The 21268-nt window shown below is 42.2% G+C and overlaps 1 protein-coding gene across 4 annotated transcripts in view; it reads right to left on the bottom strand.

Moving 5' to 3' along the window:
• Positions 1-12084: 12084 nt before the first annotated feature.
• The window catches only part of Arfip1 (ADP-ribosylation factor interacting protein 1), a 111312-nt gene continuing 102128 nt past the window's right edge, over positions 12085-21268 (bottom strand). For all 4 annotated transcript variants that reach the window (XM_005400906.2, XM_005400902.2, XM_005400903.2 and 1 more), the window contains one exon: positions 12085-13013. In XM_005400906.2, the coding sequence (XP_005400963.1) occupies positions 12858-13013 (156 nt within the window). In that variant the 3' untranslated portion in view covers positions 12085-12857. The remainder of the gene's footprint in view (positions 13014-21268) is intronic.

Raw genomic sequence — 21268 nt, 5'->3', positions numbered from 1 at the left:
AAACACGATCCCTTTCTTGCTTGAAGGACGGACGCCGGCTGGGAAGGGCTCCCCCCACTTCTCATCGAAGGGAACAAATCAGTCTACTCGCATCTTTTTATTTTTTATGCTTGTCAGAGGGACCTGTGACGCCAGCAGGGAGAAGGGAATGGTCCAAGTGACCCGGGGAAACCGGCCGCGCGAAAAGCAGCCGCCCGGGCGGGGAGGCCTCTGCGGATGGAGTCATCGCCACCTCTGCCTCAGTCCCACACGCCAGGCAGGGCTTTCCCGCCCCCGGGCCCGAGGACTTCCGCCTGCTCCACCCGGCCCCGTCCCTCTGCTCCCCATCGCAGCCCCGAAGCCCGCGCGCGAGCCCTGTCACTGTCACCAGCCGGCCAAGCGAGGAAGCCCATAGCTCAGAGCGGCGCCGCCACCGGCCAGTTCCCAGCCACTGACCAGGTTCCGCCCTCCACGGAAAGAAACGACCCAGCCAAGCCACAGCAGTATCAGTCCCTAATCGACGGACTCCACAGGCCAAAGCTAGGGCGGGTCCAAAGGGAGGCAGGGAATGGCATCCCTCGGTTTCTTTTACCAGAGCGTCGTCCGATGGCCCGTCCTCACTACAGCCTGCTCTGAACTCCTGCTTTCCTGACGTGTATTGAGCATGTGCCGTCCGGAAAGGGCCATTTTCTAGACCAGTGCATGGCGCAATGCCTGTAGTCCTGTCCACTAGGGAGGCTGAGACAGGAGGATCGTGTGAACCCTGGAGGTGGAGCCAGTGAAGATAATATAGTGAGATCTTATCGCAAAAAAGCCATTTTTAAGGGGTCAAGTTGGGCGGCCCATCCCCCACCCCTGGTCCCTGATCTCCCGGCAGCGTCCTGGCCCAAGGGCCTGCTCTCTGCCTCCCTGCTGACTTTTTCTTTGAAGACAGCCACAGAGCTCTTCCAGCTCTTGCTCTTCATTGTCCACTATTAACCCGCAGGAATTGCCTTCTGACTTCATCCTGGTTTGGTGGGCCCTGAAGCTGTAACTTGTTTTTAAACAAAAATCTATCAACACTCATAGGATGTTAGGTATCTCTCCTTGGAAGGGTCAGGAAAAATGAAAGAAGTGGAACCCTGAGCAGCTCCATTCATGGTTCCACCTGTCAGGGACTCTTTAATCCGTATAGTTCTTGTAGCAAAATACAGTGTGTCAGTTCTGTCCTTTTATGTAAGATTAGTTTCTAAAGTTGAAATTCCAGCTTTTCCTTAGGCTGTTTCCCCCGTAAATTCCTTGTGTCCACTATTAGCCACATTTCTTGTCATTTTCCAGGGTCGCTTGCATGTAGTTGATAGCCACTGCCACACCAGCCCTCACTGGAGGAAGGCAGACGGATTCATGTGTGTTTGCTGTTGGTCGTGTATTGGGCGTCTTGAGTCTTAGGATAACCCCAGAAACCCTCCATTTTGTACCTTCCAGCTTGGAGAGGCTGATTGGGACGCCTGTGTCCTCTACCTCAGGGTACTTTCTCTGCCTCTTCCATAAGTCCATCCTGAAGGTGCTGTTAGCTCTCTGCCTTTAGAAGTCTGATCTCATCACCTTACCCACCTTCTATGGGCTACATGGTGACTTAGCCTGATCCGCTGACTGCACCCCCCAATCTGCCTGCCGCCCCCCATCACTCATGGCCCCCAAATGGGCCGTGCTTTTTTGGACTTGTTTTTTGAATTGTACCTATTTAAGCAGTCAAAAGATCACTAAACTAATAGGCAGAGTTCATAACCTAATGGGTGGGATCAAAGGCTGCCAATGTACAAAACAATTCATTCCTCCCCTGCAGTACTAATATGTGGCTCTTTATCCTCATCTCACCTGAGCTTGTGCTTGCCAGCAAAGAGCTCCCGCGCATCTAGATCCCCAAAATGTGCCTGTCAGCCTTTGAGGAAGACTGCAGTGGGGTGGACCTGAAATCAGCTCGGCATCGAGTTCATGGCTGGGGAGCGGGGACTGCTGCTGCTGCAGAAGGCGGAGCCCCTCGACTCCAGCCCTTGCTTCCTGAGCAAGCCAAGCCTCTGGAGGAGGGTGTTCCAGGTGCGGCCCAGGCAGTGCTAGGCAAGCCCTGGCCTCATGTCCTTTTTTTGGTTTGTTTGTTTTTCTTCTGGTACCAGGAATCGAACTCAGGCAGGCGCTGTGCCGCTGTTTCCCCTCCTCCTCACAGCCTGCTCTCTGCTGTCCTGGGGCTGTCTGTGTGCACATCTCCATTTCCTTCTCCAGTTCCTGGTCTGTCTGCTTCCCTCCACCTCCGAAGTCCTCCATGTCTTCCACTCCGAGTATTCTGTACTCGAATCTGTCCTTGGGAACCACTAAACAAAGCCTTCCAACCAAACTGCATCAAATGTCAGGATCCACTCTAAGGAATACTTTACAGTCTGAAACTCACGTATTTGCTGATTTAAGGTAAATTTCATCTATGAGCTGGCCTCACACAGGGAAACCAGGCCCCTAGGCATAGGGCTGAGGTGACTGACCTTAAATCTCTGAGATTTCCCTTCTTCCCTTCCTTCTGCTTTTCTTTTTTATGATGTAGACTGAGATGTACTTAAAATTGTTCATTTTTATCCTTCTTAAAACCTATCTAATGAGCTCAGTTGTTCAGTGTGTATAGGTTGTCTCTTTGTCTCTTAATTTTGGAAACTGCAGAAAGAAACAGCCAGCCAGTTCACCCCAATCCACTCTCAGAGCTGAGAGAAACTGGTAGGCCATGGTTTAGTCCGAGAGTGGAAAGAATAAATAAAATCAGAATTATTACTGTCACTATGAATCCAACTTTGCATCCAATACCTTGTTAGCAAAATGCAAATATCACATTCCTGTAATTTTTCAAACAACTTTAGAACTGACAATATATTTTATTTTCACAGGTTGAGAAATTTAAATAGGTAGTGAGTTGCCCTTAAATACAGTAAACAGTGATTAGGCTTTGCCGGTTACAAGGGCAGTTTTTTCCCCTGGGTTCTAAGTAGTTATTTCTGAAAGTTTTAAATAGGAAGTGTTTTTGTGTGTGACCTTAGTATCCATGGCAGCATCCACACATCTCCCTTGCTTGGAGTATGTGCAGGTAGTTGTCAGCCACAGTCCCCCATCTACCTGAGGGTCAGAGAGATTAAAAACAACTCTTACCCAACACAGAGGAATGAAGCAATAGGATACCTGACAACCTTTGTCTGTACCTGTTTGTATTTATTTAGAGCGAATTGTCCATTTTCTGCTTTTGAGGGTGCATGTGTGTTGTGTGTGTTGCTTGTGTGTGTGTGTATGTGTGTGTTTGAAGCTGTGAATAGGGGAAATACTATGTACAACACTGAGTTCCCACCCAGAAAACCTTCAGTGGGATCTTTTTAGTTCCCCATCCATTTGGTGCTTAGAGACCCCGCTGGTGTTAGTTATAAATGGAGGCCTGGCTATTACAGCATTCAAACTGTGAGCAGAAAAAATAGCTTTAAAATATAACATGACAGTATATCAGTTTTTTTCCTTTGCCCATCATAAAAACTAAATGTGTGGCTCTGAATAAGAGGAATTATAAGGAGTAGGTCAGATGTCAGTTTCTTTTGCTACTGGTTTTGTTTCCACACTGTTTATCCTTCTAAGAAGTTAAAAGAGCAAACAGTAATTTGAAACCACAACACACACAGTATAAGCAGTTCCCAAACAAACCTAGTGGATCAACAATGTGTGTGTGTGTGTGTGTGTGTGTGTGTGTGTGTGTGTGTGTCTAATGGGATACTATGTGCACAAGTTGTATGAGACTTCATAGGGCGTACCAAGGTGGGTGAAAGGCCTTGTTGGTGAACTAGGAACTTGACAATACCTTTTTGTGCCCTTCGAAATTGGGTGTGCACTTAGTTTGGTGAAAGAGCTGTGGACGATTTCTTTGCCCTAAGTTTCAATTTTTCAGGTAAATACTTTGGTATGATAGCACATGATGAGGCCAATCTGTAGTAATCAGAATGCTAGGAATTGAGCCCAGGGCCCAGATGCTAGGTGGTAGTTGGGATCTTAATATTTCTCCAGAAGATTTATAGAAGCAACTAAAATGGACCATTTTTGGAGAAAGCAAAGGGTAAGCTTTTTGTTGAAAATACTATTAGTCAAGTTTTGACTGGCTGTGGATACAAAGCAAATTCCTATCCAACCCTCAGCATTGCAATGAGCTCTTGTTCACACCCTTTTGTGGGCCTGGGCAGTGGGATCTGTTGGGATTAAACCAGGGACTCCTCCCCTTTCATCTTCTCTCCTAACTTGCTGACCTCCTACCGGAAACAAAGACACACACACACACACATACACACACACACACACACACTGTTCCTCCAATAAGTTTGAGAATTGCTTATACTGTGTGTACTAATTTAGAATAAAACAATTATTAGGATTAAAATAGCAACATCCCTAGCCCTTTTAAAATTTTCAGACAGGGTCTGCTCTAAGTCACTGAATTGTCCAGGGTGGGCTGAAACTTGTGGCCCTCCTGCCTCCATCTCTGAGAGTGTCACCACACACCACAGGATCCGGATTTCTAACAAAAGTCACACGCTACTCTACCTTCAGCCAAAGCTCTTGAGAAATCCAATGAAGACAGTTTTTTAGTGTGCATCTTCTATGTCACAGTAAGTCAATTTCTTCTGAATGAGGCCACAAAATCAGTTCTGCGATAAAGAACTTACCTACCAGAATTGTTGACAAGTTCCAGAAAGATATTTCTGTAGCTTCTAAATATTCCTTGGGTGACCCTGAAGCTTTATATACCCCAGTCCCAGGGAGCCTCTCTACTTATAGTCCACAGGTAAACAACTGGGTAGCTAGGTATCAACATCTTCTCCTTCTAAAACGCGGAAGCCCTTGGACTGACCTCCAGATCAACACTAAGGTCACGTATATATGCTCCCTTTGTGGAGCTGGGGATTGAATCCAGGACCTTCTGCACTCTACCATCCCAGCCCTATGGCTAGGTCTTCTAACCAACAGCTCTCTCCTGATGACCTAGGAAGTTCACATGAATTCTACCACTTCAAGGACCCAAATATTCTAGTGCCAAAAGGTGAAAAAGGAATCAAGCATGCAAGCATTCACGTGGGTTGACTGGTAGAGGGGAAAAGTGTTTAGAGTCAAAGCCTACAAAGAAAAGTAGGATCTTATATTTAAGTTTGATTTATATAAGACTTAGTTGGGCAGCACGGCTGAAACCTTCTTCACACAACAAGCTGCTACAGTGTGATGGTAAATGAACCCTTCCTCCCCCCCACATGCCCGCGCAGACCTGAAAAGTCAGGACTTCCCATCTGGAATCAGGACCAGCTACTTCCATTCTTAGCCACTAATAGTATGTTCTCCACGCTGGTCCTCCTCCTTCACGCCACTCATTCCTCTGATTTATGCAGATGCTCTCCCCATTAAGCCCAAAAGCGTGAGGGCAGGGCTGTCTTACTCACCTGCAAACCTTACCAGCATCTACTCCCAGGAATCTGGGCATCAAAGCGCCTGCCATCTAAGCTTGTGATCCACTTCACGAACAAACAGCACCAACGGGTTTCCAGTCACTCAAGGCCAAAGGCTCCAGCGTGCAAACCATCACTGCTGAGCACCCTGAGCGCCAGACATGCAAGCACAGGAAAGGCAAAGAATGTCCAAGACAGTTCTTGCCCTCGATAGGCTTCTAAGGTCCAGAAGAGAATCATCAGACCAAAGCTCTTTGAAGTAGGATTTCCAGGTAAGTGTGCAAGGACAGCAGCCACACATCACATTTTACAGGGAACTGAAGAACATACGCCCGCACAGGCCAGTTCAGGGGGCTGCGGGGCTGCAGAACAGCGCCAGCTCTGGCATGGTTGGAGCACACAAGTGAGGAGATTGAGTTTTTCATCTGAAACGTAAAAAGGAGCTGATGAAGAAGACTGGGAATGAAGCATGTAGCTTGGATCTTTTAGGGCTACACTACAGAGATGGGAAGTGGATTCTTGCTTCCAACTGAAGACCTTAAGCATGGCCTCATAAGATGACTGTCTAGTCATAATAGTATGTTCATAATAGTATGCCACTTCTTGGGGTGCAAGTGCTTCCATACGGCAACTATAACTATGCAAGACTCCGAAGAAGCCACTGCAGGGGAAAAATGATATTATAACCATGAAGAGTCAGCAGATGAAAAAATTAATCATGAATTACATTTTCCTTAATTAACCGGGCAATCCCAATTCACTCTGTGTGAAAAGGAATTCACGTAAAAATGAGCTGAAAGGATCAGCCAGGCAGAGTTCTTCCCTGAATAAATCAAGGTCAAGGCTGAGGTCACTGGTGAGGAAGTGTGGACTGGCCTGGACTGAAGCTACTTGTGCTGCAGGGAAAAAAAGACTCATTTTCAGGACTCCAACCATGAGCATAAATAGTGGCTCCAAAAGCTTGAAAATCCGAAGACAGCACAACAGCCTCTCATTAATCACTGTACTTTTTTTTTTTTTTTTTTTGGAGGACAAAAGGGCAAGTTGGGACCAGAGCCTGCTGTTTTACTCCCTTGTGAGTTTAGGCAAGATCTCCAATGCACAAAAAAATTTTTTTTATTGTTTTGGTTTTTTTTTTCCCTCAGGCTAGGGGTTATTTGCAATTTCTAACTAATTTCTCTTAATTTATGGCAGCTCAATTGAAGGAAAATCCTAAGCACTGTGAAGAAAATGATGAATCTTTTTTAGATAAAAATTTGAACAAAAATATTTAGATTTTTTTTTTTGGCAGTGCTGGGGATAGAACCCAGGGCCTTTGCAGATGCCAGGCAAATGCTCTTGTCACTGAGCTACCCACAACCCCAACCCCTTAGGTGATGATAATGATGATGATTGCTGTATTGGAGAATTGAACCCCATAAGTGCTGAGTTACACGTCCATCCATTTTTTTGTTTTTTTAAATTTTGAGACATGGTCTTGCTAAATTACCCAGGGTGGCCTGAATTTTGTGATCTTCCTGCCTCAGCCTCCTGAGTAGCTGGGATTATAGGTGTGTGCCACCTGCAATCTTGGACCCTTACTTTTTAAAGACTCATACCGCAAGTAATCTAAATGATGAGTTAAAGGTGTGTCCTTGCCAATCCAAAAAGGAACTGTTGGATTCAAGAGTCATCTGGACTTCAGGGTGTTAGTGGGATCAGGTGACAAAAGTCAACAAAGTGAAGATGACCAGTCATTCAGCAAACAGACTGTTTACTCTTACACACTTAGGGAAAAAAGTCCTGAGAGCCAGAGATTATACAGTAACCATCACCATGGTTAAAACTCAGTTCTCAAAACACTGCCGGGGCGTTTGTTGCTTCTATTATGGATATAAATGAGGAAAATTTAATGCACAGTTATGTTCCTTGTTTTTAATCTGCAATCAATGTGGGGGGACAGGGATGACAATGTGAGAAAAAGGGAAACATCTAGCATTTATTTGAGGGATACCTGGAAGAGCTATTTTACTAGTTTAAGAAGTCAGTAATCCCAGCATCCTGTGAGGCCGACGCAGGCGATCAGAAACTGAAGCCCAGCCTAGGCAATTTAGTAAGACACTGTCTCAAAAAATAAAGAGCTGGGAATGCAGCTAGCTCGGTGTGAGGGTCTTGGGTTCAACCTCCAGTACTGAAAAAAAGTCTCAAATTAGGGAAAATTTGGCCAGCTCATAAAATATCTTTTTAGATTAAAAGTTATTAAAAATTACCTGAGTGCCAGTGTATTTTAAGCAGTCTTAAATTATCATAATAATGCTATGAATGAGCTGCTAAATTTTAAGAAATCTAGAGTTGTAGTACAGAATAGCAGTATAGGCCAATTTAGGAGAAAGGGCCAAAAATTGCAGAGTACATGATCTTAAGCTAAAACAGTGTTTCATTTTGGAGTTTAATTTCTCTTGTATTTTCAAGTAGCTACATAGAAAACATCAACTTGGAAATTAACTGAGGAGAAAAGTGAGAGGAAAAAAAGTCTAGTTTACTGAACGTACGTTTTCCTACGTGGAATCGACTCTACAGGCTCCTATCCTAAGCTGTTCCTGCTTCTTCGTTTGCCATGTTTCTTCTGTGTTTTGCTGACAGAGAACTAGCCAGCTTCACACTCACGGAGCTTCTGTCTCTCACGCCGGCTCCAGCGGGTTCTGTATGTGCCGGAGGAGAGGGGCCAGCGCGGCCGCATCACAAAGCCCAACTGCCACCTTTGTGGTCCATGGGATTTAGCAGAATCCTATTACTTTTCTGCACCAACCAGACTTCTAAAATAATTATTTTTTTATTATAAAATACTTTTTAAAGTTAAAAGACTAGCACCATGAAACCCCACGTATCTACCCCGTTTTAACAACTGCTAATATTCTGCTATATCTAAAACATTTTCCCAGTTCCAAGTTTTTCCTCTCCATAAATATATGTATGAATGTATTCGCTGATGCTAAACCATTTAAAAATAAGTTGCAGGACCCAGGGATTTAGCTCAGTGGCACAGCTCCTGCTTGGCAAGCGCAAGGTCCTCAGTTCAATTCCCGGTACCAAAAAAAAAAAAAGTTGCAGGTTTCACGCCACTTCACTTTTAAATACTTCTAAGACCAACAATATGCTATCTTGTGCCTCTGACATCTTCCGGATGAGGCAACAGTTCATAGCTGAACCTTCACTGCGCGAAGTTCCCAGTCTCATACAGTATACTCATGGCCGAGTCTTGTCTAGGCCCAAACAAAACAAACTGCTTTTGGTTTTTGTGAAACATCTCATTTATAAAAGTGCTGAAGCGCCCAGCTCTGACCGCACAGGGATGACTTACCAGCACAGAAGCCTTACAGACTGACGAGCATGCCTTCCCATTGCGCAGTCTCCCTTTCCCTACAGGGGTGCATGCCACAGTAACAAACAGTCTAATTGAATACACGCACACTCGAGAAGCCAACCTTTACTTCACACACATAAAGCTGAACTTCACTTTCCTGTTCCCTGGGAGGACCTTTTGGCAGTTTATTATAAAGAACCATTTATGCCAGGAAACCTGTTGAGCAGGAAACCTTCAAGTGGCAGCTTCGAAGGGAATTTAATGAAAGTCTTCAAAAAAGGGAAAGTTGTTTGTATTGTTCTATTTTAATCGGTCTTGCTGTATTACAAAAAGAGTAAGGGACGTGTAGTCTTGGAAAAGCTTTGAACTAATGCAAAATATAACATGACTTTTGATCAGAAAATAGCCACTCTCAAGTGGATAGCCTTAGCCAACATAAAAATTTGTACTCTTAAAGGGGAATTGAAGGTTTTCGATGCATAAATTTGGTTAGCATTGAGTTAAGAAGGCTCTAGGGGGTCTCAACTCTCCCAGGTACGGAACAGAGCAGGAAAAGAGCTACTGCAAAAGATATTTAGGATTATTACAAAACGCAGGTATCCTAAGTAGCACTTCATAAATATTAGCAAAAATTACACACAATTGTGGCACTGAACCAGCAATCTGCTTGTATTTTCTACACCTTTCTTCCTCCAGTGAAAATTAAAGGAGACAGCACATTCTGAGGTGGATAAAATAGTCTTTAAATTAACAGTCCCATGATAAAAAGGAATTTACCTTTTTGAAGTTTTTCAATATACATTTTACTTCATGTAACACTTCAGGCTCAGATGATTTCTTTTGCAGAATACCACAAAGATCAATGGATAGAAAGGATGAACATCTTACGTACGTTGCACTGTATGTGGTATGAATCTATTTGGGAGCAGATGAGTTACTCTTTTCAACTGAAGACATTTAATACATACACTATAATTAACTTTAGAAGGATCTTAACCAGGAGCCTGGGATAAATTATGTAGTTGAAATGAGAGGACTTAAAGGGTGGAAACTCATGTATTTAGCTGAAAATATTCACCTGGTATTGCATTCAAACATGGTGTGTAGGCTGTTAGCTTAACATGTTTTGGGGCTTTGGTTCTTCATCTGTGAAAAAGAGTGCTAGCTGGTCTCTAAGGGACCTTCTAGTTTCATGCTCTATGGGACTCCATCATCAGTGTTCTAGATGGGGAAAGAACACTTCTTAGCTTCAGCAGCCCAGGTCCTTCTTGGACCCTGGGACCTGAAAGCACTGGGATGGAGAGTCCCACTTCACACACCGGTTATTCAGGGCACTTTTAAAAATAATTTCTATTTTAATGAGAGAAAAATCAACTGTTTCCACCCATCTCCTCCTGTCACACCCACATCTGAAAACTCCCGATTGTTCAACTTTTATCTATCTTCCTGACAGTTTTTCCCTTTCCACCTAAAACATTTATAAAGTGATGTCCTGCTGAGTCCTCTTTTTTTTTTTTTGGCACAGTAGCTTTAAAAACATGCTGAATTGGCCCTGTGAGTGCTCTGGGAGGTGTAAATGCTCTTCTTGAAGGCAAACAAGACAGTCTTAGAAATGTGCAGATACACTTTGAGGACCCATCTTCACTTCTGGGAATATACCCTAAGAAAATAATCAGGAGGCCAAAGACGAATGAATGCCTATTAAAGGATATCTGAACCTGACTTTATAATACAAAACATAGGCGATGAAAAGATCTAACTTCAGTGTATTAGGTACTCGGTCACTTGTGAAGCTAGTTATTATCTGTTATTTTGTGAGATTTTCCTTTTTTCCTACATTGACTACGAAGTACTTTTCCTAACAAAGTGAACTTACCATACCATCTAGTATGTTAACTTATTTACTCCTCTTGCACACATACCCACAACTCAGAGTCACTGGTATTTTTATCATTAAAACATGAAACTAGCTCTTCCATTGTTGTAATTGTTATTAGAGTGTGCTAAGACTGGACCTGTTCAGTTCCCAGAAGAGATTCAGACGGAGGAAGAAGAATAACTTACTGAGCATAACAACTGTAAGTAACAGAAGCACCATTTTTTATTTTGTTGTTTTCCCGATTTTTTTCACAGGAAAAAAAATCGTATGTCCTCAGAATTTCCAAATAATTACTTCTAATTTAAAACTATGAGGGCCAGAGAAACAAGGTACTGCAGCAAACACTTTTAATAAGAATATAAAATTCACACTAGAGGCACATTTTGGGGAATGTAAATGAACCATCACAAGTAGTTATTCCGCTGGAAGAATAAAATAAGGCTCTTTCAGAGTACAAATGTACAGAGGAAATGATTTAAAATAAGTTTATGATTTACAGTCACATTACATTGTATTAAGCACTCAAAATAGGCATCTAATGAATTAAAAAGCCAGCTAAAAGGCATTTGAACATATATAACAAATCTTACAATCCACAAAGTTCACGTATAACAGTAATTATAAGTACTTCATTGCAACACAATAGAAATGAACAGGAAAAGAGATCTCTCTCAGAATATTAATTTATGTCTATGATAACAATCAAAGGAACTTTACATGTACAGAGGATTCTGTTACTGAGGAACCACATGGCAGAGAGGCTACCACACAACACAGCACAAGTTCTGCACAGCGAAAGCAGCGCTTGCCCTTCCAATCACCCTTCGCGTTACCCCCGCACCTTTCCATTACTCAGATGAAAAAATCCTGTCTTCTCTTTTTTGAAAAGGAATCATGAAACAAAACATCAAACTCAAAGTTATTTCACCATAAACCTCAAATGTGGTTTCATGAGAACAAAGAAACCCAACATTTATACATAGTGTCCCATAACACAGAACAAAACGTCAAACATTATCAGAAGGGGGTTTCGGCATGGATTATGTACACTGGTTGAATAAGAGTTACTGTACTTGAGAAGGCACATATCTGTGATTTAAGGCTTAAATGGTATTATTATATATGGAGGTCAAGGAACGATCACTAGGAATTCACTTCTATCAAAATGGAACTTATCCAAAACCCAGCTTTCTAGGTACAGATTTCTACTTTAGAAACCATTGAGAATTTCAATTCCCAAGTCCACTTGTTTAAAAAAAATTTTTTTTTAAAGTAGGTTTCATGCTGGGTGTGGTGGCACACGCCTGTAATCCCAGCACTCAGGAGGCTGAGGCAGGAGGATCGTTGTGAGTTCGAGACCAGCCTGGGCTACAAAGTGAGCTGAAGGCCAGCCTGAACTGCATAGCGAGACCCTGTCTCAAAAAAAAAAGACACACACACAAAAAAAGTAGGTTTCATTATAAATCTAAAAAAAATTGCTAATGTTACTGTCCAATGACTTGGGTAATACAAATTCACAAGTTTAAATGCCTCACAGAAATGTCCACGTAATTCCTGTGTCTTAAAAAAACCTACACAAAATCACAATGGTACAGATTCATTTTTAAAAAGGTATCTGCCACAACCCCATGGGCCAATGATTCATTAGCACTGCCATCTCTGCGGGTGCTGCAGGACCCATATAATTTACTCTGCAAAATAGTTTCTTTTTTTTAATACATGAAAATGACTCTCATAAAGATGTTTAATATATTCATATATAAAATATCTGATGTTCATACAAATCACATAAACCTCCCTTTGGAAAAGTTACAGCTGGCCCTCATTTCTAGGACCAAAAACCTTTAATTTTTATCTTGTCAGTGCAAATCTATATTAGATATTTTCAAACTACAGAAATAGCCATCAACTCTCACAATACAAAAGGATTTCTCAAGAAGGAAAATTATTGTGTTCAAATTATAGAAATAATGTTTATATTTAAGCCACTCACCTTCCTATCAAATTGAACAGTTCAATTGTAAAGGTGTGAAAAAGGGAAAAATTAAAGCTGTTTGTGAAAGATTCACTGCAATGGTTGTTGCCCCTCACCGCTTCCCCCTCTCCATTTAACTCTTGTTAGGTTTGTTTAGAAATATAACGGTATAGCTTTCTTTTCTTTCCAGGTGAGATTTTACTGTTCTTCAAGCCAAGATGGGGCATCCACTCCCGGGGTTTTCAATTTGATATGGAACTGTTTAAGGGTCTGTTCGAGCTGCTTCTGATTCCCAGCAAAGTAGGCAGCGATGGCGTTGTGGAAAAGGACCAGCTGATTGTGCAACACTTTAACCTGTGGACAGGGCAGAGCGACAAGACCAAGCGTTTAACACCGATGACAATGACAGTGAAACAGAAGGTGATTTTCTACGTCCCTTAATGACAGGAAAAGCCATTTTAGTAAGCTAGAGTATGTCACACAAACATCAAGTATGCCCTGCCTTGCAGGGTTACTGAACCTGTGATGAATTCTAATTACCTTAAAGGGGAGAGGCCAGTTAAAGATGCTAAATGCATGCTTTGGTTAAGAAATTTTTTTTCAGTGCTGGGAGTTGAACTCCAGCCTTCTATATGACTAGGCAGGCACTCTACTAAGCTAATCCCTAACCCTGGTAAATCACCGTCAAACACTGCTGAGTGCATGAATTTAAAGTATCATTAAATTTCCCCTCAAACTAAATATATTAAGATCATTAAAATACTGAAAAGGGAAACTTACAATTACTACCCAATATATACTGTACACCAGGTATGGACATCATTCCAGCTAAGCTTATATAGAAGTGTGTGTTCTGGATACTTTTCAATACGCATTCCCCTGTAAAGAATCAAGCAGTGGCAACAAGTGTTTCACACAAAGGCAATTTATAAAGTTCATATGACTCTCAGTTATTCTCAATTGCTTATTACTTGTGTGTGTGTGTGTGTGTGTGTGTGTGTGTGTGGTACTGGGGACTGAACTAGGGCCTTGTATATGCCAGGCAAGCACTCTACCACTGAGCCACACCCCCAGCCCTACTGCTTATTACTCCTAATGGTTACTGGTTTAAGCTAGTAACACCACCTCTATGAATCTTTCATAAAGAAATAAGCAAAACACCACAAATTCATGATTTCAGTTGTTTTCAGACTGTTCATAACTGCAAATGCTTGACAAAGTATAAAATACATTTTGATCTACCCATCAATGCAATATTCATTCAAATTGAGCTAGAACAATTTTAATACATAAAAATATGTGAACTACAGTGCTAAGCAAAAATTAGGATATACGTTTTGTACGTATTCATTCTCTTTCTCTCCATTTCCAAAAATGAACTATTGAACTATGTTGCTCTCAGCTCCTCTCCACGGAGCCCGTCTCCTTCCAGAGAGCAAGCAGTCAGGGCCTGGTCACGAGGAGGCCACCACCACAGGAATGTGCTCTGACCGAGGCAGGAAAGCCCCTGGGTGACCTCCACAGGTGAGAACTGCTTAATAAACAAGGGTGCAAATTACATCAAAATTTAGGGACAAGGTAGTATATCTGCATTATATGTTACTGACAAACGATATGTATCTAGAAAACGTGACAGATTCCTGCAAACCTCCAACCAGCCCCATTAAAAGAGATAACATGGATACCATGTCCATGAAGGAGGAAACAGGGTGGCCAATTACACCTGAAAAACCATCTAGCCTCGTTAGGGAGCGGGAGTTAAAGCTAACACGGGATGCCATTTTACATCTTTACGGTAGGAGGACTTAAAGCAGGACAACCTCCTGTGCAGGGCTGGGACAGTGTGTCTGTCCTCACCCTCCCCTTGTAGTCGCCAGCATCACCAAAAAAGATAACCAACGCATCTCCCACTGACGGTCCGTAATACATACAACTACTTTTGAAAACAATTTGACATCATCTATCAAATGAAAGATTCACACAGGCATGAGATTTAGTTCCTGAGCATCTGCCATGGAGGAAAACTTTGACTGCATGTTCCATGACATGTGTACAACTATGTTTACAGCAGTACTGCTTTCAGCTTCAATAACAACAGGAAGGGAGGAAGGAAGGAAGGAGGGAAGAGAGACCGACCCAAGAAAATCACCACAAATTTTCCTCACAGGGAAGTGAGTGAGTGACCTGTGGTTGTTTGACACAGTGGTGATGCTGTGAACTGCAGCTATGTGCATCTACACAGATGAATCTCAGGTATCCCAGGGACACTGGGCACAACGGGAGATGTGCTGTAGAACAAAGTAAGTTACAGAGAATACTCGGAGTAGGATTCCAATTATAGACAGCTCAAAAACATACAACTGAATGATATATTCATATGTGGTGAAACTATAAAGATATAAGATCTGGCCATGTGGCACATGCCTGTAATCCCAGCACTCAGGAGGCTGAGGCAGGAGAGGATCACTCTGAGTTCAAGGTCAGCCTGAACTACATAGGGGGGCCCTGCCTCAAAAAGAGAGAAAGAAAAGGAAAAAATAATTCAGACGTTAGGGCAAAGCCCAAAGGGGTCTTCAGTACTTTTAACCTGGGTGGTGGGAACATGCTGCAGTTTTTTGGCTATTTTTGTTATATTTTGCCTATATGCTAAGCATCCTTTAAGAGGCACTTAACATTTTTTAATCATTAAAAGAAGGGAATAGTTCTGAAATATTTGTTTGTCTATATCGTAACTTTGTTGAGGACCTGCATTGTTTACAATGTTCTAACTATACACACCCCCACTCTACATTCAGGGGAAAAAGCCAAATGCCTAAAATGTTACGTGCATCCACGCATTCATCCAATAGTTTCCCAAGGGTCTGTTACACGTCAGGCAGGGCGCTAGCGGTTGGGAATGTGAGTAACTAACGAAAAGACAATCATCTCCACTCCGAAGAAGTTTGTATTCCACGAAGGGAGGAAAGGGAAGCAGAGGAAGGGAGGGAGGGGAGGATGGGAGATGTGCCTGCATGAACACCCTGGTGAATACATTTAGGATGTGTCACACACATTTATTAAACATTTTTGAATTTAAAAAACAAAAAGGCAGGAAAAGGTAAAGTACACAGTGTGTTGGACAGTCATGAGGAAAATAAAGCAGCGATGGGGCCACCCTGCTGAGCACGCTGCTATTAAAAGGCAAGGCTGCGGAGGCCTGGCTGAGCGGACAGCTGACAGGGACCCCAGGAAGCAGGGACGGAGCTGGGAGCTGCCGGGAGGACAAGCCCTCCAGGCCGAGAGAGGGGCAAGCACACGTCTAGTGCACCAGATGTGCTAGGCGGGCAGCCGGCACCGAGTCCGCGTACTGCGCAGAGCCGAGCGAGCCTCCGTCAGGAGCCGCGCCAGGCGGTGCACGACTCAGCCGTCACAGAGACTGGCTCCACTTCTGAGGGACGCCCAAAGCCACTGGCAAGGTCTGAGCAGAAAAATAACCACCTCTGAGTTTATTTAATAGCTACGCGACGGTGGAAGTAGAGAGGCCCGTGAACATGCTACCGCAATGGCCCCGGGGAGCCGAGGGACTCCTGCCGTACAGGGTGAGGAGGTGTGCTTCTGCGAAAGACGCGCAGGTGGACCGGCAGTGTTTGCTGACAGTGACCTGTCGGGTAAGAGGAAGAGCACAGTCGAAGACAATGCCAAGGCTTTTGCCCTAAGCAGCCGGAAGAATGGAGCTGCTACAGCATGCGACTGGAAAGGCTGTGAGAGGGCAGCACGGAGAGAAGAGCCGGTGCGCACCAAGCGCTAGGTGTGGGGGCAGTCTCACACCCCTGTTACCAGCAGCCCACACCAGAGCCGACATCAACATGCAGATGACACTTAAAGCCACATGACTACATAAGCTCGTCAGGAGTGTGGGCAGACAGAAAATTCATCCAAAGATGAAGTGAGGAAAAATGAATCTTGACCCTTCTACCTCAAAACATCCAAAATTCAGTCCAAAATGAATCATAGGCCTAAATGTCCGGGCTAAATTTATAAAATTTATGGAAGAAAGTATAGAAGAAAATCTTAGTCACTTGTGTTTGGCAAGAGTTTCAAATAGTACACACAGGGGTACTGACACACACCTACAATTCTAGCACTCTGGGAAGCTGAAGCAGGAGGATCACAAGTTTGAGACTAGCCTAGCCAACTTAGAAACTTGGCAAGACCCCGTCCCCAAATAAAAAATGAGCGGGGACGTAGCTCAGGGCAAAGGCCCTGGGTTCAATCCTGAGTCACAAAGAAACTAACAAAATACAAAGCATAAATTAGAAAAGAAAAACATCAATATTTTGGTTTCATGAAAAAAAAATTTTTTCTCTTCAAAAGACTGATGAAAATGAAAAGTCATCTGCAATATATGTATTGAAGAATTTGATTTTATGATACATAAACTGCAATTCTCACGTGCATCTGGTGGGAGTATAAAATTGTTTAACATTCGTAGAAAAGTTCAACAAGTTTCTTAAGAAGTTGAACATATACCTCTGTATAACCTAGCTACTCCACTCCTAGGTATTTGCCTGAGGGACTGAAAGTCTCTGTCCATAGAAGGACTTGCACATGAATCTTCATAGTTTCACTTGTAATAGCTTCAAACTGGAAACAACTCAAATGCCAGTGAGCGGTGATTAGATAAATAAGCAGGGATATTCCCATATAATGGCTCTGACTCAGCCATGAAAAATGAATTAAGTGGTGGATGCAGCGTGGATGAGCCACAGAAACACTGTGTTCACTGAAAGAGGAAAAAAAAAGTATGAACCGTTTGATTCCATTTATGTAAAACTTAGAAGACACAAGCTTTTTCCTCTTTTAAGACTTTCACGCTAGTAACCTCATGAATTACACAGCAAATAAGAGGCTTTTTGTATTTTCACTGTGAAAGCCCAGTTTCACAAATAGGCTCTTTGGGTCACAAAACGTTTTGGACCTGAATTTAATTCCCAGTGCTTTGGAATTAGAGAAGCGGGTGGAACGTGGTGCAGAGAGCGGTAACGACAGCCTAGACAGTGAGAGCCAGAAAAAAGGAAGGTCGTCAGGAAACCTTTAGCTAACCCTACAAAAGTCAACACAGGTCGGCTCCTCTGCAGCTGAGGAAGAACTAAAACCCACTAAGCCTCAACTGCCGGCAGGGGCTGTGTTGAAGAGGGTCCCCAGCCCACAGTGAAACTTCCTCCGGGAAACACAGCAAGACGCTGCTGGCTAGGACTGAGCTCCAGTTTTCACAACAAAGCGGTACCACTCCCATGTTCACAAACCATTCTCCACTCTGGTGAGAAGGCTGATGCGTAAAGCCTTTTAAAATACACACACATTCCAGAGCAGTTGCTGGTATAGATAGCGATTCACAGCTTTGCAATTATAATGTAAAAACAAATAAAACTCCAAGTATAAAAAAAGTATAAAATTTAATCTTCACTTTAATATCAGGAGCCATTCTTTGTAACATACTAATTTTTTTTTATACCAAAGCAGAAAACTTAATTTGTTCTTCCATTAGCATTGATTATTTTAACTTACTATACAAGTTTAGTTTTGGTAGTAATATCTTCATTATCAGATACAATTTTTTTTCGAGACAGAGCCTTGCTAGGTAGTTCAGGCTGGCCTCGAACTCACAGCAATCCTCCTGCCTTGTGTTCCCCAGTTTTAGGATTACAGGCGTGCACCACCACACCCAGTTTATCAGATACAAATTTAGTAAGAACATTAAATTGACATTTTGTTTGTTTGTTTGTTTTTTGTTTTTTTTTCCGGTACTAGGAATCAAACTCATGACCTCGTGCTTGCCAGGCAGATGCTGTGCTGCTGAACTAAATCCCCAGCCCCTAAATTGATATTTTTATCCCATTAAAGTTACTAAATCAAAAATAAAGGAAAATTAGAATAAACCAATTCTCAATATGAATATACTTTTTAAATTTAATGATTAAAAATGGAACAACAGCTTGCTTTTCTGCCTGATTGGATTATCTAATTTACATAGTATGCATTCATACAATGCCCGTAGTGAGTTCTGTCTGATATGCTACAGATAATTCCCAGGATGTTTTGTCTATTAAATAAATAGAAATCATTACCAGTTAAAAAGAATAATTAAATAGCATTAGAAAGGGAGTTGCAACTTTATAATTTTAAAAATAACTAATTTTCACAATCTTGGTATAGACTGACCATCCCTAATTTGAAAATCCCAAATCCAAAATGCTCCAAGACCCAAAACTTTTAAAGCTCTTATATGATGCTACAAGTAGAAAGTTCCATACCTGACCCCATGTGTGGGTTGCAGTCCAATGCAGGTATACTGAACTATCACATAAAATTATATTCAGGCTGTGTGCATGAGATGTATATGAAACATAAATGAATTTCATGTTTAGACTTGGGCCCGATCACCAACATCTCTCACTATGTACAGGAAAACATTCCAAAACTTGAGAATATCTGAAATTCAAAACATTCCTGCATCCCAGACATTTCAAATGAGGGCTACTCAACCTGTAATGACTACGCTGTAACTATATGAGCAGTTCTGACACTACCTAAAAGTATTATTATACTTTATTATAAAGTATTCTTTATACTTTAGAGTATTGACCTTGAAAAAGTCAATCTAGGAAAAAATCAGAGATGGTTTAGGGAGAGAGATAAAGAAAGTGAGGTGGAGGGAAAGGTAAAACCCTACTTTAAGGGAAAAGAACAAAAAGCCAAAATGTTCCAGGAAATATTTCAGATTCATTATGCTATTTCAATTTACTTCTATATTTAAGTTATCAGACTATGAATCCTAAGAGGATAGAGAATCAAGGCAAGAACAAAGTATTTCTGCTAAACTATACTTTAGCACAGTGGGGTAACACTTACTTTTGAAAAGCAAACCAGTATGATGGATAATATGTTATTTTCCCATCTCTTCTGCATAGTCTGTTACCTCAACATTACAGTTAAAAAAAACCAAAACAACCAACCAGCCAACCAACAGCAAAACAAACTCCGAAAGTTAACTAAGTTGCCTAAGCTTACACTGCTGTGAGCTAAGACGTGGGGAGCTGAGAAATGTCTTATTCCAGAAGTAGTTCATATTTTTCATCTAGACTAACCCGTCGCTACTCCTAAGGCAAGACCCATTTCAGTAGACTTTTAACCAGCAGTTTAAAACAAACAAGGGCAGCAGGGCCCTTCCAAGAGAGGCAGGAATGTGGAAAAGATATACTTTGACCTTTTCTCTAATTTTTGTTTCTAGCCCTGGAGTCACATCTAAAATCTCCTTGGGACAATGATTCAACACAAAGCCTGGAGCAGATGAAAGAAAAATCAATTCTCTCTATAATTACGAAGAATAATATACAGCATCAAGCTTTCACATACTCTTTCCGCAGTAGAGAGCAGGAAAAAAAAAATCTTCCCTGCACTGTTTATATCCTAATAGAAAAAAAAAAATGAAGACTTTAAAATACAACAAAAAGAAGAAATTTAAAATAGGATCAAAAGAGGTAACATTAGAGATAGAAATAAAAATGACGAGAAAATTAACAACGATTCAGACCCTAACAGCAGAAACTATTACTATTTATTTATTTATTTATTTATTTATTTTTTCCAGTACTGGGAATCAAACTCACGACCTTGCGCTTGCTGGGCAGGCGCTGTGCCGCTGAGCTAAATCCCCAGCCCCTACTACAATAATTTAGAAACACAGTAAGTTGTTATGAGCTCAGTCACAAAGGACTTTCATGAAGATGTGCCAGACAACGGGCAACCCGGACCCGAGGTGAGCAAACTGGCGGCACCATCTGCTGAGGACCCCCCACGCCATGCAATGCTCTAACTGTTCAAGGGCAGAGCGGCCTCCGACCCTGACTCCCGAGGAGAGAGACGGTGGGGGTTTTAGGAAGAAATGGGTGAGAACAGCTGCAGAGCAGGAATGACAGACGGTGCCAGGCGGACAATACGAAGACAGTGTCCGCAGAAGACGAACACCACGTACAAATGCCGCTTACCCAAATGAAAAACGGAACGTTAAGCAGGTTTGTTGTTTTTTTTTTCGAGACAGGGTTTCACTATGCAGTTCAGGTTGGGCTTGAACTCACCTTGTAGCCCAAGCTGGCCTCAAACTTGCAGCAATCCTCCTGCCTCAGCCTCCTGAGTGATGGGATTACAGGTATGTGCCACCATGCCTGGCCTGGGTATGTTATTTTTATTAAATCAACTTTTTTCCCCCAAATCAAACTAAGATTATCTACCTTCTTATTCAGAAAATTAATTTAAAGACATGCATTTTGCAGTTAAAATAGGTTATTACCCTTTCTATATTCACAATTAAGTTCTTCAAACTGATTACTGAATTTCTGAATACCAATGAAATAGATGTGTGGATTAGTAAGTATACAGAAATACCGAGGCAGTGGCTTGGCTTACATGTGGGGAAAAAGTGGAACAAAATCCTTCTTTAGTAAGAAGATCCCAACCCCTACCATGTAAATATCAACTCCTTTCTTTATGCCCAACTATTTCAAAATCACCACTTACATACTTTCCCTTCCCACTGCTGATCTTTCTGCAGTAACAGCCTAGAAGAATAA

This window comes from Chinchilla lanigera, unplaced genomic scaffold (assembly GCF_000276665.1).
Source record: "Chinchilla lanigera isolate Chin_1 unplaced genomic scaffold, ChiLan1.0 scaffold00070, whole genome shotgun sequence".
NCBI lineage: Eukaryota > Metazoa > Chordata > Mammalia > Rodentia > Chinchillidae > Chinchilla > Chinchilla lanigera.
The sequence above is the reverse complement of the archived record's forward strand: the minus strand, read 5'-3'. Positions and strand labels throughout refer to the sequence as shown.